The 27,813-nt window shown below is 46.1% G+C and overlaps 1 protein-coding gene and 1 non-coding gene across 2 annotated transcripts; one reads left to right on the top strand and one right to left on the bottom strand.

The window, feature by feature from the left end:
• Positions 1-422: 422 nt before the first annotated feature.
• On the bottom strand, positions 423-27,747 carry LOC131752242 (cytochrome c-like). The gene is made up of 2 exons (XM_059056419.2): positions 27,655-27,747; positions 423-797 (listed from the first exon to the last, which is right to left on the bottom strand). The coding sequence occupies exons 1-2, from the start codon at positions 27,745-27,747 to the stop codon at positions 468-470; spliced, it is 423 nt and encodes a 140-aa protein (XP_058912402.1). The 3' UTR covers positions 423-467.
• Positions 14,135-14,241, top strand: LOC131753878 (U6 spliceosomal RNA). Its single transcript, XR_009334947.1, has one exon. It is a non-coding gene; the product is annotated as a U6 spliceosomal RNA (small nuclear RNA).
• Positions 27,748-27,813: the final 66 nt, after the last annotated feature.

Below are 27,813 nucleotides of genomic sequence, written 5' to 3'. Positions count from 1 at the left end.
ATAAAGTGGACATTGTCAGTGTATCTTCAGCCCTTGCCTTAACGGGCAAATGAACACAACTGAAACACAGGTGACTCTTGCTGGTCTATGAGACAGTGAAGGGAGCTTCTCAAGATTTAAATATATTAATGTAACCAGTTATAGAAATCTAAATATAAAACCAATCTCCTATAGGGTTTGAGAAGGCATTCACCATATCCCTGAAAAGCTTAACCTTCCTTATTCAAGTTTAATCATCTCTTTAGAAGGGCAAACAGTGATAGTACTTGTTGAACCAGAATTACTAGCAAAATTCAAAAAGCTGACCATATTCATTTAGTCACAAGCCAATCTTATTTAAATCAGGACAGAAATAGTACATCAGCCATTCATGGTCTGAATTCTAGTGTATGAGATCAATTTAAATATGGTACACGTAAAAAGTCATGAGACATCTGTTTCATAATAAATAAGGCAGTGGCCAACTATTACTCATTAGTAGCTTTTTTGACATAAGCTATCGAGTCTGCCCTTTCTCCCTTCTTCTTAATGCCAGCGAAGATCACTTTTGTTCCAGGGATGTACTTCTTGGGATTCTCCAAACACTCCATCCGCGTCTCCTCTCCCCAGGTGATGCCTCTGTTCTTGTTGGCATCTGTGTAAGAGAATCCGACAGCCTGACCTCTCTTTCGCCCACACAGACCATGGAGACTTGGCCCAGTCCTGTGCTTGCCTCCCTTTGCCACAGTATGGCACTGGGCACACTTCTGAGCAAAAATCTTCTTGCCCTTCTCAGCATCACCCGTTTTTAAATCGCACTTTCTCCGTGCACGAATAAGAGGTTCCCTCTTGCAAGCCGAGCGTCCCGCTCTCTAATCTCGTATTTAAATAAATGCATTTAAGTTTTAAAACACAAAACGATTTGAAGAAGTATCAGGTAAACCATCATACAGATGTTAGGATAACTGATGTGCAGCGTATGGCTGGTCCACATTTTGGCCGTGCTGACTTAGATCAGCCTTCGAGTGTTTTGAACAAATTGTTCCTCTAAGGCCTGGGTTCAGGATGCTATTTGGGGTTCCTTCCAAGCCACCAGCCTTCCTAGGAACTGGAGCTCCTATGCTCTCCTGGAGCCATGTGATTCAAAGTCTTTCGCTTAGGCTGATCCATCCTACTTTAAATCCTACAGCTCTATAGAAACTCAATGACAGAAGAGACAGGAAAATACCATTAGAAGGGGAGAAGCAGCCAAACCCTCAGTAAGCGGATTAACTCACTTAGCTTCCGGAAGGTAAACCTTCCTGGAGATGGCATCCAAGTCAGGAGGTGGGCCAGCTCCCTGTGAGGGGGGCTCCTGAATGCAAATGAAATGTGGGTTTGGAGCTCTGATGTAGACCCAGAGGGGCCAGGCATGGAACGCCCAGCAGTCAGTTTTAGCCTGCAGGCGCCAAGGTGCAGCACATTTGAAGTTGTGAGGAAGGGGAAAAGCAACAGGAATGAAAGCAAATATCTGGGAGGGGAGTTTCTTTTTTTTTCTTGGCTGCACCATGTGGCCTGCAGGATCTTAGTTGCCCGATTGAACCCGGGCCCTCGGCAGTGAAAGCACGGAGTGCTAACCACTGGACTGCCAGGGAATTCCCTGGGAGGGCATTTTCTTTGGGCTCACTTCCCCTTGCATTCAAACCTATTAACCATAGTGTGTTAGGAGCACTTTCTTTAGGAATAATCTCACTAAGTGCTGCAGAAAAGTTAGAAGGAGTTTGTTGGGCTTGATAGGTAGAGAAATAGACACAAAATTCACTAGCATTAGTAGAAACTGCAGTATTAAGTCTCCAGGTCAAATACTAGAGTTGGAATCCTGGCCTAGAGATTTTATTTTTTTTAATCTCTACAGTTTATACTCTTCATCAGAGATGAATGTTCTTCTTGCTAGTCTTATTCTGAACAGCTACAAACTGGGATTCAACCCTGCCAGGCTGTGTGTGTGTGTGTGTGTGTGTGTGTGTGTGTGTGTGTGTGCGCGCGCACCTGACCTAGAGACTACCCTTTAAGTAATATGTGTGTGTTGTGTGTATTATTTTTAAAGAAATAGTTTGGCTGGTATCCTTCAAATATCCAAGGGTATTTGGAAAAGATAGTCTAAGACAGACTATTGATCCATTCCTCCAGTTACCTGAGTGCTCAGTGTATATCAAGTTTGTAGAGTATAAGAAATTAACTTCTTACAGAAATGCCTTTACTAAATTGCACTGAAATAATAAGGTCTTTTGCTTTTATATTGGAATGTTATGGCATCTTTAGGAAAATCCTTATGCTGCTTAATATTCTCACAAGTAAGGATCCTCATGAGAAAATATTTGTGACATTTGAATCAAGGATAACTTTATCTCTCTTAAGAGGTTGGTATGTTTACTTTAATCAGACAAGTGTTATATAACTCATCCTATTTCTATTTTTGCTTTGGCTGCCAGGAAGTTCAAAGTTAAATTATCTGTTCAAGACCAGTAACTCTATTGGCCTAAATTTGGAGTATGATCATTTTTCCACTTACTTTAATATTTGCTTAATAATCCTCAATAATAATTTTAACAGCCCTACTTTATCTGAGTCTGGCATATATTACATTTGTTACATATCAGATATATATAGTATACATTATATCAGGTCTCTTTTTGCTTGCAACTGACAGATATCCAACTCAATTAAGTTAAGCAATAAAAAGTGGGGAGGGGATTCTTATTGGCTCATATATCTGAAAAGTTGAAAAGTTCAGGGTTGATCCAATCATAAAACTTTAGAATAGGGACACGTCAAAGGGACACAGGAACCAACCTGAAAGTGCTCCCAGTGACCAAAGCTAGAACAATTTGAACAACAAAATAAATAACACAGAACTGAATTATAACCCAAAGTATAAAAGAAATATACGTGAGTCCATCCTATTAATAATATAAACAAATGATGGAATAAACAGGAACAAGAAACAAATCTGCCTTACAAAAGAATTTCAAATAATATATGTAGAAGCTCCCTCTCTAGGATGTAGAGGTTAATTCCTTTGAGGGTGGACTAGATTTAGTGACTGGCTTCCAAAGAGGAGGGTATAAAAAAGGGAAAATAGTACCTTTACAGTGGAGAAGCCTGGCAAACCCCACCTTGACCAAGTGATAAAGGTCAACATCACCAGTGATGAGTCGTGTTGATATGATATGAACCCTCTGATATGATGTGATGAGAAAGGTACTTCACATCCACGGTAGTCTTTCCAAGACTCCAAAACCCCGTCTAAGCATGAGAAAAACATCAGACAAGCCCAAGTTGGAAAACATTCTACAGGATACCTGGCAAGGACTCCTCAAGACTGTCAATCAATGTCATGAAAAACAAGGAAAGACTGAGAAACTATCACAGACCAAAGGTGACTAAGAGGGCATAATGACTAAATGCAACGTGGTATCCTGTATTGGAAAGAGGACATTAATGGGAAAACTGGTGAAATCCAAATAAAGCCTGGAGTCTAGTTTACAGTAATGTGCCAATGTTGGCTTCTTACTTGTGACAAGTGTACCATTGTAAGTTATAGTGTAAGATGTTAACAATAGGGGGAACCAAAACTCTCTGTACTAGTGTCTCAGTCTGTTCAGGCTGCTATAACAGAATACCATAGTCTGGGTGGCTTATATCCAACAGGAATTTATTTCTCAGAGTTCTGGAGGCTGGAAGGCCAAGATCAGGGTGCCAGCATGGTTGGGTTCTGGTGAGAGTCCTCTTTCTTGTTTGGCGATGGCCATTTTCTTGTTGTATCCTCACAACAAAGAGAAAGAGAGGGATTCTGTGTTTCCTCCTCTTTCATAACGGCACTAATCCCTTTCATGGGGGCTCCCTCCTCATGACCTATTCACCTCTCAAATGCCCCACCTCCAAAAACCATCACATCGAGGGTTAGGATTCCAATGTTCATGAATATGGAGGGGGGACACAAACATTCAGTCTGTAGTTATTTTTGTACCTTCTCTGGGAATTTAAAATTATTCTTAAAAACAGTTAAAAAGTAGCAAAAGGACACACAGAAAATAAATAATAAATTAATTAATCCAATCCCATCAATAATCATATTAAATGTTAATGGTCTAAACACTCCAGTTAAAAAGTAGAATGGTCAGAATGGATAAAAGAGACCCAACTTCCGTTTGTCTAAAAGTGATGCACTTTAATTATAAAGGCACACGGATTGAAAGTGAATGGAAAAGTGATGGAAAATAATTTGTCATGTAAAAAGTAAGACTTAGAAGGATGGAGTGACTATATTAATAACAGGCTAAATACACTTCAAGGTATAGAGTATTCATAGAGATAAATTACATATAAATACACACGCATAACCCTGATTGATGGTTTAAGAGAGTTCATCTTCATCAAATGGTGTTAGAGCAGTGTTTGGCCCAGTCTTACATTTGCCTTTTTCTCTTCATGCGGCTCCCCATCCACTTCCTCACCCCACCCCATCCCACCCCACTTAACCAATCTTAGCAACCTAGTATTGACCTTTTCCATATTTCCCTATGCTTGTAAAATTATTTCTAAACATATAAGACCACACATACATGTATATATACATATACAAAATATTTTTGTCATTGTTTTAGGAAAACATAGGTTCAAAGCATACACACTCTGCTCCAGCTTCTCCTTTAATACCACATGCAAATTGCTCCAGGTCCCCAGATATCGTGCTAATTCACTATTTTTAATGAACTATTGAGAACGATCCATTACTATGAATTATCCACAATTTATTCAACGTTGAACATATATCCTTACATTATTAGTATAAGGATTCCCAGGAGTGGGATTCTGGGTCAACGGGGCATGTGTGTGTAATTGCAATACATTTTGCCAAGTTACTCCCCGAGAGGTTGTAGTAACTGCCTGTCCACCTACCATGGGCGTGTGTACCCTCTTCCCTGCACAGGAAGCAGATGCCACCTGTTCAACATGAATTCTGCACCCCCAGCCCCCATGGAGAGTGTAGAGCAGATGGCACTGGGGCTCACACCCATCATTACGGGTCTCCTGGCTCACATTGGGGGGACAGCAACATCTACGCCCACATCTCCCCCAGCTGCTGCTCAGCTTGTCTGTTGGGGTCCCAAATCCTGGGTCACTTTATGTGAATGAACCTGTTCGTATCCACCTGGGCCAGGTGCTTCTCTGGGGAAGTACCAGCTCGTCTGCGGCTCACCTTAAAGCATCAAGGTCGTGGGCTTTGAGGAAATAAAAGACCAACTGGAGATCCAATGAGACACAGCCTCCTGGGGGTTCTAGCCTATCCTCCTGGCTTCCAAATTGACCTAGTTCTCCCCACTTCAAGGTCATCTTCTTTTCCTGTTGCCAACCCTGCTGGCCGCAGACCCACAGCAGACTTGGGGACAACACACTGACGTAGAGTTTAACTGATTCCTAAGATGTGTAAGGTCAAATGCCTATAATAAATCCCCTATGACTCTCACAGCTATTCTGCTTCTCTCTGAGGGAACCCTAAGATTGTACACCACAATTATTCTCGATCCAGCTCTATGATAAAGCAAGCTTTGAGCCTTCAGGGTATATACTAAGACCAGCTGTTCCTATGGCCATCGCTTAGACAATGTCTGCTTAACTATAGATTGGAATTCACTGATGTAGTTTTACAGCAAGTCAATTCTGCAGACACGTATTGAGCACCTACTGTGTACTCTCTGTGAGGTCTGCCCTCACACTAGTAATAATCCTCTTTTATAATGACAAAGAAAAAAGAAAATCTTGAGATAAGGTAAAAAACAAAAAGTTTATGCTTGTAGTTGTAGCAACTTCATATTAGATTAATCCTCCAAGTGTTTTTAACGAAACTAGATCTTTCATTGGGTGATAAAAATGACCCGTGGATGCCAGCAGTAATACATAACTCTTTTTGTGTGTGTGTGATGATTTCCTAAGAGGCTAAGATCTAACTAATTGCCCAATTCCGAGTTTCTTTAAAAAAAAAAAAAAAAAAAAAAAGAATCTAGCATGCTAACATGGATTAGCATCTTTAGAATTTCAACAGTAGTTTAATTTATACTTAACGTTTGGATTGGGAACCGCTTGATAAGCATTCTTGTCACTTTTTTTTTTTTTTTTTTTTTTTTTGCGGTACGCGGGCCTCTCACTGCTGTGGCCTCTCCCTCCGGACGCGCAGGCTCAGCGGCCGTGGCCCACAGGCCCAGCCGCTCCGCAGCATGTAGGATCCTCCCGGACCGGGGCACGAACCCGCGTCCCCTGCATCGGCAGGCAAACTCTCAATCACTGCGCCACCATGGAAGCCCCTTGTCACCTTTTTAAAAAATTAAAATGTAAGACAGCAACCCGCCTGTCTATTCCATGAAGGTCTTAAAACATGCCTGTAAATTCTCTGATGCTCCTCCCATTAAAAGGCATGTCTGATTGGCCTCCCCTTGACATGCGCTGGCCTCTGTGACTCTCTTAGGAAGAGACCCAGCTTGGCTTTGGAGGCTCATTCATAAGAGCGATACAGACTCTACCTGGCTCTGTCTCTTTCAGGTATGTGCTTTTGGAGCCCTGAGTCCCCAGAAGGACTCCAACCACCCAGAAGTCACTATGCAGGAGAAGCCACGTAGCGAGTCCTTCAGATGAGTCCAACCCCAGCCCCCCTCCCATCACAACTGTGTTATGTGAAAACCGCCCAGCTGAGCCTACTCAACCTCCGCAACCCTCGAGGTAATGACATGTTATTTTAAACCACTAAGTTTCAGTGTGGTTTGTTATATGGCAATAAATAACTGCAACATTCTGGGTAGAGAAATAAATAGCACCGTCACCCTGCTCTCAGGACTCACAGTTTATAGGGAGACAGAATCACAGTTTCAATACCACATCAGGGCCCTATGGGATGTATTCACGGCTCAAGACTGACTTCCAGATTTGAATAATGAGGTATCTCACATCTTGTGGGGTTTTTTAAGCTCTTTTATTCAGTAACAGCTCCGTGTTCATAAATGTTAGTAGACTAAAGCGCTCCAGAAGCACAGTGAATCCAGTGGGCTCCCGCATCATCTGCAACAACCGGGTGGATGGTTGTTGGCTTAGGATGGCACTGAAGGACTGACTCTCCTTACTATCCAATCCACATGGCACTGTGCATTCTGAAAATGTGAACACGGATTTCATTTGCCACAGAAACTCTTCCAGATACTGCAAACTCTTCTCATGGGAAGCTTAGAAGACAAATATTTCCTCCTTCCCAATTTGGCCTGTAGGAAGGAGACAGAAGAAATGCTATGGAGGATGGGCTCGAGGCCGAGCAATTTACATCATCTCATTTGATGGTAGGTCAGTCCTGCCAGGCAGAGCCTGTCACAGTCATCGTCCAGAGACGGGAAGCAAGTCTCAAGGAGAAAACCATCTGCCCACGGTCAGCAAAAAGCATGGCTGGGACGTGAAACCAGATGTCCCTGCCCCAAACCTCTTTCGGTTCTGGGTTAAACTGGGTCTCCCCAGGGGCTTCCCTGGCGGTCCAGTGGTTAAGACTCCACGCTCCCAATGCAGGGGGCGTGGGTTCGATCCCTGGTCGGGGAACTAAGATCCTGCATGCCGCACCGACCAAAACCCAAACAAAACAAAACAAAGAGCAAACTGTGTTCCCCTCAAATGACATGTTGAGATCCTAACCACCAGGACCTCAGAATAGCAGGAAATACATCATTGCAGATGTAATTAGTGAGGATGCAATCATAATGGAATAGGACAGACCTCTAAACCAATAGGACCGGTGGCCACCACCAGAAGCAAGGAGAGGTAAGGAAGGATCCCCCCCTGCTTAGAGCCACTGGGAAGAGCACGGCCCTGCTGACACCTAGATTTTGGACGTCCAGCCTGCAGATCTATACAAGAGAATAAATTTCTGTTGTGTAAGCCACTCAGTTTGTGGTCCTTTCTTACAGGGGCCCCAGGAAACTAATACACACCACGGTCCCCTAGAGTTCTGGCCTCCAAAGGGACTCACACGGGCCCGATTCTGCTGATTTATCACAACCTTGACAATCTGAAGTAGGAGGAGCATGTTCTAGAGAAACTTGTAAAGGACTCATTCTGTGCTCACCTCAGGCCGAACAACCACAGATTCCACTTGGCCAGACTGAAAATGGTCTGGGATGGCCTGGGTGTCTGCGTGTCAGGAAACTTTTTTAAGGAGCTGGGATTTTTGTGTTCCAGCGTGAACGATATCACAGGATTCTTGTTTATCCAAAGAATTGTCCATGTAAATAAAGACATTTGCAAACTGATTTAGATTAATCAGGTGTGACTGCTGGATAAACAGAGGGAAAAACTCTGTCACTGAGATCCGGGCACTGGAACAGCCAGGACCCTGTGCACAGGCTGGCAGCAGGGGCAGAACCGTTGTCCAGGAGAGAAGACGAAAACCAGAAAGGGAAGGAGACCCGAGAATATGAAGACCATCTTGGGGTATAATCCCCAAAGAGGCAGCTGGACGCAAAGGTCACCCAGGAGACGTGAGTTTAAATTATGGGCTCCCCAAACCCAAATCTTGGGATTTCTACCTTCTGGCTCACCCCTGCTCCTTCCACCCACTCCTCACCCCATCTCCACGCACAAACAGACACACACGCGCACGGAAATATACCAGAGTCACACACACAGACACAGACAGAAACATACACAGAGTCACACACACACATACACCCCCGGCCACAGGGTTTTTAGCGACGATGTTTCATGTATTCACCACTTAGTCCCTCGGCTAAGTGCCCTCAGCTACAGTATTATCTCATTTTCTTCTCACAGCAACCCTTTAAGGCAGTTGTTGCTAATCCCATTTTGCAGACAGGAATACAGAGCCTCAGAGATATGAACTGTCTGGTACAAGTCTCCACAGTCGGTAAGCAGCCCAGCAGGGATGCTAATCCCTCCCCTGAGTCCAGATCCGGGTCCCCAACTTTCCCACCAAAATACACAAAGCCATGTTGATTCCATCCACACTGTTTCAGGTGCTAAGAATACAGCAATGAACAAACCAGACCAAGGCCTTGGGCGGTGGGGGAAATGTTGCTCAAAGATACAAACTTCCAGTTATAAGATGAATACATTCTGCGGCTGTGATGTACTCCAGTTAACAACACTGTATTACACACTTGCTGACGATAGCTAAGAACACAGAATTGCATATTTCAAAGTTTCTGTGAGAGTAGATCTCAAATATCCTCGCCACAAAAGCGAAAGGGTACTCAAGTGTCGGGATGGAGGTGTTAGCTAATGCTATGGGGCAATCATTTTGCGATACATAAACATATAAAATCAACACACCGTACACCTTAAACTTATACAGTGTTATAGGTCAATTATATCTCATTAAAGAGGGGGGAAAAAAAACCCACACGTATTGTATGATTCCATCTATATGAAATGTCCAAAAAAGCCTAAAGAGATAGAAAGTAGATTACTGTTTGCTTAAGGCTGGGAGTGGAAATGGGGACAAGAATTCTTGTTCTAAAATTAGGTCGTGGTGATGGTGGCACCAATCTGTAAATATGCTAAAACTCGTAAGTATATAATTAAGTATGTAATTCATGTACTTAAAATGGGTGTATTTTATATGATGTAAACTATACCTCAATAAAGCCGTTAATAACAACAACAAAACCGAAACAGACCGGACCCCATCCCCGGGGAACTCGGGCTACTCATCATCCAGGAGTGCCTATTCCTTTCCGTGTGAGTCGTCTGCCTCCTCCAGGACGGAACGTGAATGTGCACGGGTATCCCTGGGGGTCTAGCATCTGAATCTGCGGGCCTCAGGTCGGGGTGCAGTTCTATCAAGCTCCCAGGCGAGTCCAATGTGGCTGACCCATGGACCACACCTCGAGGAACAAGGCTGCACTACATCTTGGAGAGGAGAGAAAAGGGTATATTTCATGCCCCATATCAGTTGTTGACTCTTTTTTGGCAGATCAGCCCTGGCTGCTTGAATGGTGGGTCTGGGAAGGGGACGGGCTAACGGGATGGGCGGTTCCCCGTGGGACCACCTGCTTCACTCCTCTGGCTCAACCCCACGTGCCCTGTGACCCCCACCCCGGGAAGTGCTTCCTTCTGGGGTGCAGTCTTAGGGAGCCGACAGCCCGCGATGGAGGCCACGTTCTCAATATCAGCCTCATCTGTATGTCAATTTTCCACCTGTTTTATCTCTGTAATTTCTTAATTAGCTCCAATCAGGAACAGGGAAGAGTTACTAGGCCGAATCATGAGAAACTGCCAGCTGAACAGGTCAGTAGGATATTGACAATTTGGTACAGTTCAAGCTAATATTTATTGGGCACCCTCGTATTCGACCGCCACATACCAGTGGTTTTCAAACTCAGGTCATATCAAAATCACCTGGGAACTTGGAAAAACCACGAAGGCCCAGGCCTCACCTTACTTCAGCTCACTTGAGTCTCTGTGTCCTTCATCAGCCCTGTAGACGAGGCTACGTACACCAAAGTTTGAGATGCCCCGTGACACGGCAAGCGCGATGCTGAGTTCTCCGCTTATTTCATTGAATCTCTGGGACGAGCCATCATGCCTGTGCCTGAGGCAGCTCCTGTGGACTCTCACGAGCAAATTGTTAAATTTGGGGAAATTTTGTGAGCTGTCTGTTAAACATAGTTGTTATTACAAATTAAAGTATATGAACTTACGATTAAGTAAATTAAATTGAAAGCATAGGTAATACGTACTCAAAACTCATCACTTCCTAATTATTTTACTACATTTTACTATCACCTATGCTTTGGCAGCTATTGACAAACATTGTGTCAGTATGTTGGAAATTATACATCATGGTATGTGGCTGTAGTCTCTTCCCAGCTCTGCCTTCCCTGGCTTCATGTTGGTGGTTTTAAATCATCCATGATGAGAGCGTTTATACCGTGGAAGCTGGCAAACACTACAAATTGGGCGTTACTTCCCCAGATCAGACCCTCGACATCCCCATTTCACAGATGAGGAAACTGAGGTTTAGAGATTAAATGACTTTCCCGTGATCTCAGGGCCACAGTCGGAACTCAGACAGCTGACTCAGGAGCCCAGGTTTTTAACCAATGGGCATATTGCGCTTTTTCTTTGTATCTTTCCTAGGCTTGTGGCATGAATCTCCACCCACCTTCCTGCAAAGCACATCCCCCTCTAGACCAACAACTGGCCGCCCCCAGGACCCCACCCCCTCTTCCCCAGCAGCCTAAAAAGGAGGCCAAAATAAAGTTCCACCAGCAGGGCCCATGGCCTCTGACAAGTCAGGTACGTCAGCAGAGTCAGGAGTGGCTTTGTTGCCCAAGCCCAGACTCCTGTAGAGTCTCCCCACTAGTGGATGTCCATAAAGTTTAAGTGGGATAAATTAAATTGGGTGGGTGCTTGGTGAAAAAAGTCATAAAGAGATGGCAGAGTCTGGAGGTAAGAGGAAGGCCAGTGGAGTCTTGCCTCACAGGTTGAGAAGGTTGAGAAGATGCATGTTGAGAACAGAGAAGGGGGGAGATGGGAGGGGTGTTGCTTTCAGCCCACCCCCACCCAGCAGGGTTCCTTGGCCCCTCGAAGGAACCTGGAAGGAGAGAGGAAGGAAAGCCCACAGTGGGGGAACAGGCAGTGTTGAGAGGTCCAGGCTGGTTTCCCCTCACCCTTCTCTCTCATTCTCTCTCCAAAATATTGGGTCCCTAATGATTCTACCTCCAAGTGCTACTCCCACTCAGTCCCCAGAGGAGGAGATGCTTGGGACAAAGACCTCCCTTGAATGATTCTAGTTTTGTTTTAAAAAAGAGAAAGGGGACTTCCCTGGTGCCGCAATGGTTAAGAATCTGCCTGCCAATGCAGGGGACACGGGCGCCAGCCCTGGTCCAGAAGATGCCACATGCTGCGGAGCAACTAAGCCCGTGAGCCACAACTACTGAAGCCCACGCGCCTAGAGCCCGTGCTCCGCAACAAGAGAAGCCATGGCAATGAGAAGCCCGTGCACCACAATGAAGAGTAGCCCCCATGTTGCAACGAGAGAAAGCCCGCGCGTAGTAATGAAGATCCAACACAGTCAAAATAAATAAATAAAAATAAAAACAGTGAATGTAGAAAAAAAAAAGGAAAAAGGAGAGAAAACAGGTCACAACCCGTTTATGACATAGTGTTGACAGCAGGATTCAGGGTGTTTTATTGTCTTTTTTTTTGGCACTGGCTTTCCCTTTGTTTCCCAGCAATAATACTGTATATTTTTTATAATGATGAGGAAACAAGTTATATTTTAGGATGAAGGAGGAAGGGGAAGAAAACAGCAGAAGAAATCATCACAGCAATTATACAATTATGTAATTACGGGGCAAAAAATAATTTTCACATTAAATAATACATTGCTTTCTCCCAATAGCCCTGCAAGGAAGAAGCATAGACGTTGTTAATTCAATGTTTAAAATGGGGGAAGATGCTTATTCACCATAATTAAGATATGGAATCAACCTAAGTGTGTGTCAATGGATAAAGAAAATGTGGTGGGCTTCCCTGGTGGTGCAGCTGTTGGGAATCTGCCTGCCAATGCAGGGGACACGGGTTCGAGCCCTGGTCTGGGAAGATCCCACACGCCGCGGAGCAACTAAGCCCGTGCGCCACAACTACTGAGCTTGCGCGTCTACAGCCTGTGCTCCGCGACAAGAGAGGCCACGATAGTGAGAGGCACGCGCACGGTGATGAAGAGTGGCCCCCGCTCGCCGCAACTGGAGAAAAGCCCTCGCACAGCAACGAAGACCCAACACAGCCCCAAATAAATAAATAAATTTATTTTTTTTTTAAAAAAAGAAAATGTGGGGTTTCCCTGGTGGCGCAGTAGTTGAGAATCCGCCTGCCGATGCAGGGGACGCGGGTTCATGCCCCGATCCGGGAAGATCCCACATGCCGCGGAGCAGCTGGGCCCGTGAGCCATGGCCGCTGAGCCTGCGCGTCCGGAGCCTGTGCTCCGCAATGGAAGAGGCCACAACAGTGAGAGGCCCGCGTACCACAAAAAAAAAGAAAATGTGGTATGTATATATTAATACAATGGAATATTATTCACCCTTAACAAAGGAGATTCTGCCATTTGGGACAAGCTTGATAAGCCTGAAGGACATTATGCTTAGTGAAATGAGACAGACACAGACAAATAGTGCATGATTTCACCGAGCAGTAGAATCTGAAAAAGTCAAACTCATAGAAGCAGAGAGTAGAATGGTGGTTGCCAGGCACTGAGGGTAGGATGAGAATGGGGAGATGTTAGCCATAGGGTACAAAGTTTCCGTTATGCAGGATGAATCAGTTCTGGAGATTTAATGTACAGCACGATGACCATACAGAATAATACTGTATTGTGCACTGGAAATTTGCTAAGAGAGTAGATCATGTATGTTCTCGCCACACCAACAACAACAAAAAATTAACAATGTGAGGTGATGGATGTATTAATTCGCTTGCTTGTGGTAATTATTTTACAACATATTTGTATATCAAAATATTACATTGTATTCATTAAATATAGTTACAATTTTCATTTGCCGATAAAGCTGGAAAAAATAGGGAAGCTGAGGGCTGGGGGCTGTTGACGTGTCCAAGGTCAAAGAGAGAGTCCAAAGCAGAGTCAGTATCTGGCTTGAAGTCTCTCAGCTCTAAATCCAGTACTACTACCACTGTGTTGGGGGCACTCTCTGTACAAGTGACATCTATGGAATGTCTGTCCATCCAAAACAACCTTCCCTTACCTACCCAGATCCACAGAGGGGATGCTCTTGACCATGTAGAATGAATCGTTTCTGTGCCCTGAGCATGGATTTTTGAGGGGGAAGGGGGAGCACATCCAACTCATTTAGGGCTGATCAGAGTTCCTTCCCTTAGAATCTGGAGCTGAGTCACCGAGAAATAGAAAGAGTGATGAGAGACAGAGAAAGAAGGAAGGAGACCTTGTTCATGTGTCTGATAATCAAGGTTTGCCCTATGACATGGGGAACAGAGGACGTAGGTCTGCAGGCACATAAAAATAAGGCAGAGACACAAAAAGGAATGGAGATGAGAGATGAAGGGAGAATCTGAGTGACCTTCTAAGGCCTTCATCAAGCTTAGCTCTGTGCTCACTTTGGCAACACATATACTAAAAGTAGAACAATACAGAGAAGATTAGCATGACCCCTGCGCAAGGATGACATGCAAATTTGTGAAGCACTCCATATTAAAAAAAAAAAAAAAAAAAAGCTTACCTTTGTTCCTGCCCTACATCCTTATAATAAGTGTCATTTTTGTTTTTTGTGTTTTTTTTAATTAAGGTAGGTTGAGTTGATAGCTGTTTCTTGCAGCCCAAAGATTGCAAACTAACAATTTGTTACTGCATGGATGTACCTTCCTCACACTGACTTTGAAACTTTTTAATTTTCTAGAAGGAGGCCTATCTTCACTTTAAGTATTTACCATTATTTGTCATGGAACAACCAATAGCAAATATAGTGTTTGCCAGTGGAACCCAGAAGCAATCCTTTTAAAGAAGAAAACAAGGATGCCTGCCACCAACACCATTACATTCACTATTTTCTGGAGGACTTGGTGCGTGCAATAAGGTAAGGAAAAGAAATAAGAGAAACGAACATAGGAAAAGAACAGGGGAAATTATTATAGTTTCAGATAATATGATTATCCACCTAGTAAATCCACTGAATATCATGCTGAACCAGTAAGAGTTTGATAAAAGTGGTTGGATATGATATAAAAAAACAAAAATCAATTATTTCTCTGTATGCTCCCCCAAAACGATTGTAATGTGTAATGGAAAAAAGATCTCACTAACACAATGAGAACTGTAACTGTAAAATACCTAGGAATAAACCTAACGAGTACTGTGCAATTTATATGCAAAACACCATAAAACTTTACTAAAAAACAAAAAAGAACTAGCTAAATACAAGGTAAACCCTGAGGTCAACTGCATTACTGGCCCCAATTCTTCATCTCTGTCTGAATCCATTCCTTACCTTGGCCTCCTTGTGGGCAGAGTGTATTCCTCCATCCCTTGATTCTAGGCTAAACCATGTGACTTGCTTTGGCCAACAGCATGTAAGCAGAAGTAACAGTGTGCAATTTGGAGCCTAGGTCTTAAGAGACTTCTGTTTGCTTTCCTGCATCTCTCCCATTGCCACGAAAGAAGCTTATCCCAGACCTGATGCCCAAAAGGAATAAAAAGGGAGCCGACCTAAGCCCGAACTTCAGTGAGGAGCTAAGCCCAATCAGATGTATCTGTAACTTGAAGGGGAGCTACCCAGACAAGCCCAGCCCAGATCTGCCATGTCCAGCCAACTTATGGACTTGTGACCAATAATAAATAGATGTGTTTTAAGCCCACTGAGTTTCGGGATGCTTTGTTAGACAGCAAGAGGTAACTGATACACCCATATTCCTGGATGGTGATACTCAATATTGTAAAGATGCATTCTCTGCAAATTAATCTATAAAGTTCAGTGTGATTCCAATCAAAATACCAACAGATATTTACTTCTCTGGGATTTAAAAATTAAATGGCAAAACAAAATTAGCTGCTAAATTTATGGAGGGAAAAAAACTAATGGAGGAGAACAAGCTCTTACCCCATCAGATATTAAGAGGTACCATAAAACTAGGCTAGTTACACAACATGATAATAGACAAATGAACCAATGGAACACAACCAAGGGGGAGATGATAGATAGATAGATAGATAGATAGATAGATAGATAGATAGATAGGGATAGGATGTCACAGAAAAATAGAGATAATGCTATATTACAAATCAGTGGTGGGGGGTGATTGATTATATAGTAAATAGCATTGAAACAACTGACCATCACTTTGAAAAATGTAAAAGTAAACTCTTACATCACCCTAAAATAAATTCCAGATGGATTAAAGACCGACATGCCATCAATCAAACTATAAAAGTACTAGAAAAAAGTACAGACAACTAGTGTCGTAATCTTGGAGTAGAGCAGGCCCTTCTAAGCAAGACAGAATCCGGAAGCCTTTGAGAAATAGATTCACAAATTTTACTCCATAAAGATGAAACGTTCTATACAGCAAAAGACCACAGATAAAGTGGAAATACAAATGACAGCTTGAGAGAAAATATTTGGAACACACGTAAAGGCCAGAGGTTGCCCTGACTGGCTTAAAGCTCTGACCGTAAAGGGCCAACTGTCCCATCGAAAAATGGGGAAGGGTGTGAACAGGCAATTCAGGTAAGGGAGAAGAAATGCCAACGAGCAGTAAAAAACATGCCAGCCTCTAGATTAGCGAGAGACAGGTTGTGTCAGGCCGTCGTCACCCCCATCTCTCAGCCTGGCACAGCTAAGACTGACACCTGCAGGGGCCAGTGTGACTAGCCAGCAGCTCCTCCTGCGGGATCCTGTCCCTCAGGGAAAAGCTCAAATAGGAGCCTTGCACAGTGGTCTCTGAGTGTCAGCGGTGACCGTTAAAGGTCAGAGATGGCTTCCTAAGGAGCAAGAAGGAGATGGGTCAAGAAATCAGGCACACTGGTTCCCACTGAGAGCAGGAGGCTGATCTACATGACACATGGAGAAGTTCATGAGTTGTTCACGATGCATTGTTTAATGAAAACACACACACCCGTTCAGAGGGGGAGAGAGAGAGAGAGAGAGAGAGAGAGAGAGAGATGGCCTGGGACTTCCAAACTTTAAACAGTGGTTCTCCCTCAAGAAAAGCATCAAATGTTCCTTAAAAAACTAAAAATAGAACTACCATATGATACAGCAATCCCACTCCTGGGCATATATCCAGAGAAAACGATAATGCAAAAAGATACACTCACCCCAATGTTCATTGCAGCACTATTTACAGTAGCCAAGAAGACATGGAACTGACCTAAATGTCCACCAACAGAGGAATGGATAAAGAAGAAGTGGTACATATATACAATGGAATATTACTCAGCCATAAAAAAGAATGAAATAATGCTATTTGCAGCAACGTGGATGGACCTAGAGATTATCATACTAAGTAAGTCAGACAGAGAAAGACAAATATCATATGATATCACTCATATGTGGAATCTAATTTTTTTAAAAACGATATAAACGAAATTATTTACAAAACAGAAACAGACTCACAGATTTCAAAAAAAACTTACCAGAGGGGAAACATGAAGGGGAGGGATAAATTAAGAACTTGGGATTAATAGACACACCCTACTCTATATAAAATAGATAACAAACAAGGACCCTGCACAGGGAACTCTATGTTGTACAATAACCTATATGGGAAAGGAATCTGAAAAAGAATGAATATATGTATATGTATAACTGAATCACTGCGCTGCACACCTGAAACGAACACAGTATTTTAAACGAACTATACTCCAGTAAAAAAATTTTTTAAAGCATTAAAGAGGAAGGGAAGATTTTCGCTCCTTACTTACACCATCCTGTATAGCTTAAAATTTTACAAGGGCATGAATGGTTTATGGAATCCTAAAAAAAAAGAAAGAAAAAAAAATAGAAATGAATGAATACTTGTGTTTTCCTATGGGACAGATTTGGATATAGAGGTAGAGATAGGGATCCAGGCGCACCAGGTGAAACTGTGGCAACCCTGCACTGAGCGAGTCTATTGGTGCCATTTTTCCAACAGCATTTTCTCACTTCACAGCTCCGTGCCACATTTTGGCAATTCTAGTTGTGCTTCACACATTTTCGTTATTATTATATTTGTCATGGTGACTGTGGTCAGTGATCTTTCATGTTACTGTTATAATTGCTTGGGGGCACCAAGAACTGTGCCCACAGAAGACGGTAAACTTGACCAATAAATGATGTGTGTGTTCTGACTGCACCACCAACCAGCTACTCCTCCACCTCCCTCCTTCTCCTCGAGTCTCCCTATTCTCTGAGATACAACAGTCTTGAAATTAGGCCAATTAATAACCCTACAATGGTTACCCTTTAAGTGTTCGAGTGAAGGAAGAGTCGCGTGTTTCTTACTTTAAATCAAAAGCTAGAAATGATTAAGCTTTGTAAGGAAGGCATGTGGAAAGTTGAGACAGACAAAACGCTATTGCACACTTAACAGACTATAGTATACTGTAAACATAACTTTTATATGCACTGGGAAACTAAAAAAATTCATGTGACTCCCTTTACTGTGATATTCAGTCTATTGTGGGGGCCTGGAACGAAACCCAAGATATCTCTCCGTAAGCCTGCATAGATGGATATAGATATACAGAGAGAGATGCGATAGAGAGAGAGATGAAATAGACATGGATATGGATTTTAACTCCCTCACCACTTTCTGTTATAAATTCACTGTCTTTAAAACCTAGGAGCCCTTCCCAAGGGACCCACAGAACCGTGTGTATCCTAAGCCATGAAGAGAGCTGTCACCAATTTAAGGCACAATCAACCTCATCAGCCTGATCCGGTGACACCTTTGTCTCAGGGAGGACACTGGGAGTGTCATTCCAAGGAGAAGGAAAGCTGGGGGTCAGCCCCTGTTACTGAGCGCCGTCCCACTAAAGCCCCGCGGATCCGGCCCTGCGGCCCCCATCCCAGGATTCAGCCCCTCTCTTGTGGGCCCCCGGCTCCCTCACCCCAGCCTCTTTAAATTCCACCTGGACATCCTTCGTGTGGTGCGTGGTCCCCTTGGTAAAGGCTTCAGGCGTGAGTGTTTAAAAGCTTTATTAATCCTGAAGTCTTTCCTGACTCCATCTCTTTCCCTTCCCAGGTAGAATAACAACGATGGGATGACAGAGCAGCCAGCACGGGCTGGGCATGTGTCCTGCTCAGGTGCTGGGCTAAGGGCTCTATTTATAGGCAGCATCCAATTAGGTCCTGGGCACCCCCTGAAGCAGCCAGGATCAGTAGGCTCAGGGCACAGATACGAAAACCGAGGCAGGGCCAGGGCTCCCAGGGAAGGCTGCGTGCCCCCTCGGCTCCCCGGGTCCCCTGCTGGGCCCTGCAACAACCGCTGACTCCACATGGGTCACTGTCTCCGCGGAATTCACGTTTCAGGGTCTGTCTCCTGCCTCGGCTGGAGCTCTGCCCCGTTCCTCTTTGTATCCCCCGCTCCTAACAAAGGACAAAGGCATTGGAGGAGAGAAGGGAACAAAATGGAGAAGGAGCAGAGCATGGGAGAGAAGCGGGAGGAGAGAGATTCAGAAAGGACAAGAAGGTGAGGGCACGATGTAGGGTCCTGAGAACAAGGCTGAACGGGGGCAGGGGTGGGCAGCCCCGTGGGACGGAACAGAAGCAAGGATGGTCAAGACAAGAAGTGGTCACTTTTCATCACGGACCTTCGTGCCAGTGTTGGCTAAAAATAGTGCTGCCCCCATGGGGACTCTGCGTTCACACAGCCCTCGGTGGAGTCTTAAGTGGACCTGGTGCAGAAATGTCAATCCAGGCTTCACCATGTGCTGCCTGAGTGCCTCTCACACCCAGAATCTTCCATCTGGCAGGCCTGTCCCCCGCCCTCATGGCCGGCAGGAACAGGTTACTGACCCATGCACCCAACTCACAGCACCTTCCTGAACCTCTGGCCCCAGTGCACCTCACACCCAGTTTGCAAAGCTGTTCCAGTTGACTTGGCCCTGAACTGAAGACCCAAGGCTCGATCATGGCCTCTCCTCCCCTCCTGACCCAAAGCTCAGGATCCCTTCTTGGCCCTGTGTCTGCTCAGGCCCCTCTCCTGGTGTTCTGGACACTCCTGGGAGGCCCCTGTCCTGGACTCAGCGCTCAGCAGCCCCTGCCTCACAGATGCAGCCAGTTACAGTGAGATCCTGCACCTGCCCCTTCTCCCCGAGCCTCCGTTCCTCGTCTGGAACATTCGTCGCTCTATCTCATCCATTATCACCAGCCTTAAATGGGAAAATGCCTCACTCATACTTGCCGAGCAGTCCAGGGTGAATGGGTTTTTTATTTTTTATTTTTCAAGAAAGACCATGTTCCTATAGCTTGCATTTGACCTCCCAGATGTTCCATCGTGGGTCTAGAAACAGAATACTTAGATGCAATATTTCACAGGCAAAAGTATGAACTGTTATCAACATCATACTCTCCCACTTCACTTCCAATTCATTTGAAGAGTCCACTCAGCCCTCCCTCTCGGAGGGAAAAGGGGAAAAAAAGTTGCTTTTGTCCTTCCAAGATTGCTGTCCTTTGCCCTGGAAAGAACAAAGGCACGTGAGTTATTAACTCGGCTTTTATGCCAGAGGCAACCATACCTCTGAGAGGTGAAAAACGCTCGCCTGTGTCACCAGCCTCACGGGGCCTGGGAAGCAGAGCCAAGCAGCCTGGCTCTCCATCCCCAGGCGAGAGTTATTGCCACTACCTTGTCCTGCTCTGCCTGCTAAAGCACTTTCAGTGCCTCTGTAGGCAGTCACATAATTTGGACCAAATGCAGACCAACCCCTCAGGACGGCAAAGATAAAGACGGCCTCAACAATTCAACTAAAGGAGAGCGCCATGACTGAAAATCGCTCATTTCCAGTGAGGATGCAAAAAAAACAAAAGCAAACTGGAGCGCATTCTGTCGTTCGGGGATAACCGTGTGTGAGAGGCTGCTGCATGCTGGATCTCTTCATCTTTGCTCTGAAAACAAGTCATTCTTCACAAAGGGCGAATGCATCTAGATTTCCAGTGGCAGTGATGAGAACGCCCCACGCGCTGGAAAGAATGAACATCCTTGAAGTCAACCCCACTTCACAGTAAAGAGACACACCCACTTTTCATAGCCAGTTCTTTGGCCGGCTGGTGGTCACCTCCATCCCATGAAGATGCTGGTCAATATCCAGATGACCCCTCTACTTGGAAGCCCTCAGCTCGGCTTGGCCTGGAAACCATTGCTATGTGTGGGGAAGGATTTTCCCTCAAGTACTGAACGTAATAGCAGGCAGTGAGAAGGCTGCGTGGGCCATTGGATATCCCCGTGGAGCTGGCTTTTGGATTACTGAAGACAGCAATTTATCTGGCGAGGCCTGCAACCTTCCAAAGAGAGATGAAGAAGTTGCTGGATGGGGAAAAGCAGATCTGTTTTGGAGTAAAAGGAAGGGTAACAGCACCCGAGTTGGGTGTTCAAGATTCCTCTCTGAACCAACAGAGGTAAGGAAAAGGGCAGGGGGAGAAACACAGCCCCTGGAGTCAGAGAGATGTGGTTTCCTGGTGCCTCTCTGACACTTCCTAGCTGGGAGATCTCCCCTTCCTGAGCCTCAGCCTCCTCACCAATCAAATGGAACAAATAATCGTCCCCACTGATAGGGGGAGGGTGAAGTAAGGCCTGAACATATAGTGTATAAATGCCCAGCATGGTCCGTGAACTGCTTTCAGTGTTCAATGTGTGGGGCTCTTCTAGTAGAATGATTAAGCAGAGACCCATGAAGATTTGAATGAAATGTCTACAGATGGCAGAAGCTCTGATGGGCAGTATTGAGTAATAAAACTGGGAACATGTATGAATAGATATAACTAAATCATTTTGCTATACACCTGAAACTAACACAACATTGTAAATTAATGATACTCCAATACTAAAAAAAAAAAAAAAACCAAATAAAGAAAAACACTGGGAAAAACCATGTATAACCTAAGAAATCCAACATCCTGTAGGCCAGATCAACCTAGATGTTGGTTCCATTGGCGAAGCCAATCAAAGGGGTGGTATGGACTGAATTGTGTCCCCTCAAATTCAGTATTGGAGCCCTAACCCTCAGTGTGTGACTGTATTTGAAGAAGGGGCCTTTAAGAAGGTAATTAAGGTTAAATGAAGTCATAAGGGTGGGGCCCTGATCTGATAGGATTAGTGTCCTTAGAGGCAGAGGAAGAGATACCAGGAGTGCCTGCACACAAAGGCCATGTGAGGACAAAGAGAGGAGGTGACCAGCTGCAAGTCAAGAAACCAACCTTGCCAGCACCTTGATCTTGGACTTCCAACCTCCGGAACTGGAGAAAATAAATTTCTATTCGTTAAGCCACCCAGTCCCTCATATTTCGTTACAGTGACAAAAACAGGGGGTCTTGAGCCCCATCTGTCACTTGCTGCCTCCAGGGTTTTCATCTCCCTGGAACTTGCAAGGATAGCACTGAAGCCCCATCCAGAGCATCACAGGTACATGCAGGTCACCTTCTGCATGGCCAGATGGTGAGTGCCAAGGGAAGAGGTCTGCTTTGGGGTTCACAGCAATTCCTCCCTTTCATTACCTCCAGGGGTGGGTTCAGTGGTGGCTCCCCAAAGATATGTCCATGTCCTAACTCTTGGAACTTGTAAATGTGACCTTATTTGGGGAAAGGGTCTTTGCAGATCTAATCCAGGGTAAGATGAGATCATTCTGGATTTAGGGTGGGCCCTAAAACTAATGACGTGTCCTTTATTTTTTTTAACATCTTTATTGGAGTATAAATGCTTTACATTGTTGTGTTAGTTACTGCTGTATAACAAAGTGAATCAGCTGTATGTATACATGTGTCCCCCTATCCCATCCCTCTTGTAGCTCCCTCCCACCCTCCTTATCCCAACCCTCTAGGTGGTCACAAAGCACCAAGCTGATATCCATCCCTGTGCTATGTAGCTGCTTCCCACTAGCTAGATATTTTTACATTTGGTAGTGTATATATGTCCATGCCACCCTCTCACTTCGTCCCAGCTTACCCTTCCCACTCCCCGTGTCCTCAAGTCCATTCTCTACATCTGCATCTTTATTCCTGTCCTGCCCCTAGGTTCTTCAGAACCATTTTTTTTTTTTTTAGATTCCATATATATGCATTTACATATGATATTTATTTTTCTTCTGACTGACATCACTCTGTATGACAGACTCTAGGTCCGTCTACCTCACTACAAATAACTCAATTTCAGACAAGTGTCTTTTAAATATGAGAAAAACAGAGAGAGATCTAACACACAGATAGACACTGGGGAGGTAGCCCTGTGAAAAAGGAGTCAAGATTGGGGTTAATGCAGCCACAAGCTAAGGACCACCTGGAGCCACTGGAAGCTGGGAGAAGCAAGCAACAGAATCTCCCCAAGAGACTTCAGAAGGAGCACGTGCCTGCCAGCACCTTGTCTTCAGATCGGTGGCCTCCAGAACGGTGAGAGAATAAATTTCTGTTGTTTTAAGCCTCCACGTTTACCATACAGTGTTACGATGGCCACAGAAAACTGATATGCCTCCCCCATCCCCAACCAGTTCAATCCCTAATCTTAGATTCATGGACAATTGAAATCAGAAGTAGCAAATAATGTCATAACACAGAGTTCCTAATGACAACAGCTCCCGTTTCTGGAGGATTTGCTCCTTGTAGACCCTGGGGTAAGTGGATTATACCCATCCTCTCCCTTGCGATGAAGAAAATGAAGCTCAGGCGAGGTGACTGGCCCAAGTCGCAAAGCTCACACCTGGCAGGGCCAGAATGAGAACAGAATCAGTCCAATGCCAAAGCCAGTGGGACACTGAATCAGAGCTGCAGGTAACAGCAACAAAACCCTCTGTGAGCCCCAGACCGTGGCAGGAGGACCACAAACAGAGTTGATGTAACAAACCCCAGTACAGATGAGGAAGCAGGAGTTCTCTGGGGTTTGTAGCAAGAGGATTTTATCTCGATGAACATACAAGGGTCTGTGAAGGATGATCATAACCCCTTTGGGTCCCCTGGTGACCTACAAAGATCCAAACAGCTGGCTGCACTGCATGAGCCCGATCATTCAGCAAAGATCCAAATTCCGTAGCCTCTGTATCTGCTTCCGGTCTGTCTGTTACTCACTCTGCAGCTGGTGCGGCCTCTAGGGCACCAAAGTGGAGGGAAAGGCAGACATGCACGCAGCAGGCTCCACCACACAGCAGGGCCCAGCAAGAGGAACCACCTCAAGACGGTGGTGAAAGGCATGCACTCATTTATTCACTCACTCACCCACTCTTTCTACAGATGTCTCTACATCCTAATATCAGACGTAACAACTATGTAACTAGTTCGTATGCTCTTGAATCTCCACACACCCTCCCTGATACATAGTAGATGCTTAATAAATCCCTGTTGAACTGAACTGAACTTAGAGAAGGGGAAACCGAAGCCCAGAGAGGCGGGAGTCTTACCCAAGCTCACAAAGGGACCAGAACGCCAAGCCGCCATAGAGCCTGGTCACATTCTCTTGCCGCACCGAGGCTCTGGGTCTGGGGCCAGTGTCTACTTCCCTGCTCACCTGACTGCTTCCTGAGCAGCTGCTGGAAGATGATAGGATTTTCAAGAGGCAGTGCTATGGGGAAAGAGGTATCCCTGGCAGAGGGAAGAGCATGGATGGATGCTCCGAGGCACATTTGGGGCCAGGCCAGCCCGACTGCCTGGGTACCGACTGGCCTTTCTACTCCCTTCTTTTTAGTTTATTTATTTATTTATTTATTTTTGGCTACTGGGTCTCCGTTGCTGTGCGCGGGTTTTCTCTAGTTGTGGCGAGCGGAGGCTACTCTTCATTGTGGTGCGCGGGCTTCTCACTGCAGTGGCTTCTCTTGTTGTGGAGCACGGGCTCTAGGCGCGTGGGCTTCAGTAGCTGTGGAGCGCGGGCTCAGCAGTTGCAGCTCACGGGCTTCAGAGCGCAGGCTTAGTAGTTGTGGCGCATGGGCTGAGTTGCTCCGCGGCACGTGGGATCTTCCCAGACCAGGGATCGAACCCGTGTCCCCTGCATTGGTAGGTGGATTCTTAACCACTGCACCACCAGGGAAGTCCTCTACTACCTTCTTGAAGGTCACACGTTCGACCCCTTGGGCTTCAAAGTATTTCCCTTTAAATGTCATCCTGTAATGCTTTCAGAAGAAAGATAATGAAAATTTCCTAACTTCAAAAGAGTGTTGGGCTTCCCTGGTGGCGCAGTGGTTGAGAGTCCGCCTGCCGATGCAGGGGACACGGGTTCGTGCCCCGGTCCGGGAAGATCCCACATGTAGCGGAGCGGCTGGGCCCGTGAGCCATGGCCGCTGAGCCTGCGCATCCGGAGCCTGTGCTCCGCAACGGGAGAGGCCGCAGCAGTGAGAGGCCCGCGTACCGCAAAAAAAAAAAAAAAAAGAGTGCTCACAGGTTTCCTTGCTGCCTTCTCACAGATCCTAAAATTAAATGGAACACTGAAATGCTCCAGCCAGGGGGATGGAAAAGAACAAGGCCCCATCCCCTTATTAAGTATCATTACAAACAACTGTAGAAGGAGTTAGATTTGAGGACATCACTGCAGGGCAAAGCAGGATATTAACGTCCCAGGGTTGCTGCAACAAATGACTGCAAACTTGGTGGCTTCCAGCAATGGAAGTGTATTATCTTCCAGCTCTAGAGGCCAGAAGTCCAAAACTGACAGGTTGGCAGGGCCAAGGCACCTCTGAAAGCTCTAGGGGAGAATCCTCCCTGCTTCTTCTCGCTCCTGGGGGCTGCAGGTGTCCATGGCATGTGGCAGCATCAGCCCAACCTGCCTCCAGTTCACAGAACCTTCCCCCTGGTGTGTCTTCTCCCCTTCCTCAAATTCCCCTTTCCTTTCTCTTATAGGGATGCCTCTCACGGGACTTAGGGCCCACCCTAAATCTAGGACGATCTCTTGAGATCCTTAGCTTCATTACATCTACAAAGACCCTTTTTCCAAACAAGGTCCCAGTCACAGGTCCCAGGGGTTAGGACTTGGACGTATCTTTTGCGGAACACAATGCAACCCACTGCAGGAAAAAAAAAAAAAAAGGAAGCCAAATGCTTTTAAGGCCCTACACTTTTCGCAGAGGATACAAACTAAATGGCCCACAAAGGCCTTCCTTCTAAGGGACGGCCAGGTCTGTGGCCTGCATCGTCAGGGAGCCACCTAACACATGGCAGGGGCCACATGTCTTGGGCCATAACAGTGACAGGCCGGGGGAAAAACAGATACTTCCATGAAGCAGCCTGGATGTGGGAGAGGCCAAAACATAAGAGGTAAAGAATGTCAGAGCTGAGAGGGACACTGCTGGGTATAATCCAAAGTCCTCAAGCGGCCGGGGACATTGATCAACGTGGGATCACAGGGCCTGTCACACAGCATGTTCACATCCGTCAAATCATGTGGGCCCTTCCAGCACCCTGGCAGGTGGACAAGGCAGGATTAATGACTCTCCCTAACAGATGGGGAAACTGAGGTCCAGAGGTTGAGGGCGGTGGCAGAGGTCTACCTGCGGAGGTCGGTCCAGCTCTCTGGCCATCCCTCCCACCCCCATGCTTAGTCCTAATTGGAAGCCTAACTTGGCAATCATCAGCATGAAAGAGACAAAGAGGGCTGAGCGGGGCGGGCGCTGCCGGGGGGCGGGGGGGGGGCAGCTCACGGGAGCGAGCCTCTCTGCTGACACACTCCTGACCTCCTGACCTCCATCGCCCCGTGCCCGGCCCCGTTTCTCAGGCCCGAGAGTTGTCCTTCAACCCCCAGGAAGAGCAACGGGGAAGGTGCTGGGAAATCCTTGCCGTCTGTCCTCTGGCTTTGTGCTCCAGGGGGTCCCACCCCCTCTGCCCGGCTCTGAGCTCAGAGGAGGCTTTGGCTCCCGTCTGTCCCCAGAAGCACTTGCCCTGGGCCTGTCAGTTCCTTCCTCTGTCAAATGGGAAGAACAGTCCCTGCCATGGCCACCCCCCCTGGTTGTTGCAGAGACAGGGAGTGAACGGTTGTGAAGGCGGTTCTAGAAGCTGTAAGTTGCCACACGCACCCTTGGGCTAGCGCCCGTGGGTGAGGATTGGTGCCTACGGCCGGCTCGGGACTTGGAGCTGGGGGATAGGGGGAGCCTTGATGTGTCAGCGGCCCAAGAATGATAGCATCTGGAAAAATCACTTTGATGAACTCGACTACCAGCCACAAATCAGTGTATTTGAAAACTCGTTCCAAAAAAGAAAAAAAAAAAAAAATCTTCTTTGCAGAAGGCCCTGAGTGAGATGTTTTTCTCTCCTTCTGTGATGGCAGATGGAGAAGTCACTGAGCAGATGCCGGTGAGATATGGCCCCGCAGGCATCTCTGGGCCCGAAAGGCCTGTGGCAGGCGGTAGGTGTGAACGCTGTCTTCGCATGACCCTGGTCATCTCCTTGACTATCTCCCGACACCTGGGAGGAGAGAGAAGCCTATTCCGCAGGTAAGTTTTAAATAGTGAACTGAACACTACGCAGTGCCAGACTGTGGATTCCCAGCAAGCTCCTACCTGCCATTCTTTCCATTCTCTGCCCAGCCAAACCCTCTCGCTGGTGGCACCCTGCCTACCCACCTCCAAGCCTTTGATCAAGCTGTTCCCTCTTCCTGAAGGACTCTCTCCCTCTCTCCGTGCCCATCACCGGGTGCCTCAAACCACATAGCTCCAACGATCCACCACCAGAAGTCTTCTGGGACCCTCCTCTGCCCAGCCACAGGATGCCATGCGGTGCCTGGCATCCTCCACCTCAGTACTGGTCATCTAGTATCGAATCGGCCTAATCCTCCTGCCTGAGGACGGACGCGGCTCCATTCCTGTTTGTGACCCAGCTCAGCACAGGGCCCGGCACTCAGTAGGACTGGCAAGCGTTGGATGAAAGGCTTGCACACAGAAACACTGGAGTGCGACAGCCAGACAGCTTCCTCTCTGGTGTGAGCAGGGTGGCTTCCTTGCTGCCACCGTACCTGCCTGTCTTCATGCCTCTGCTCTGCCTGGCCAAATACTAACTGGTCTGCAACTCCCACTTCCTCCAGGAAGCCTTCCAGAGTTGCGGCCATCTTTCCTCTTGGTCTCCAAGTCAAAGTCACATAATTGAGCCCTTCTTGACATCCTGTTTCCTATTG

The sequence above is a fragment of the Kogia breviceps genome, chromosome 3, assembly GCF_026419965.1.
Source record: "Kogia breviceps isolate mKogBre1 chromosome 3, mKogBre1 haplotype 1, whole genome shotgun sequence".
NCBI classification, from domain to species: Eukaryota; Metazoa; Chordata; class Mammalia; order Artiodactyla; family Physeteridae; genus Kogia; species Kogia breviceps.
Note: the sequence above shows the minus strand (reverse complement) of the source record. Positions and strands in the feature narration are given on the sequence as shown.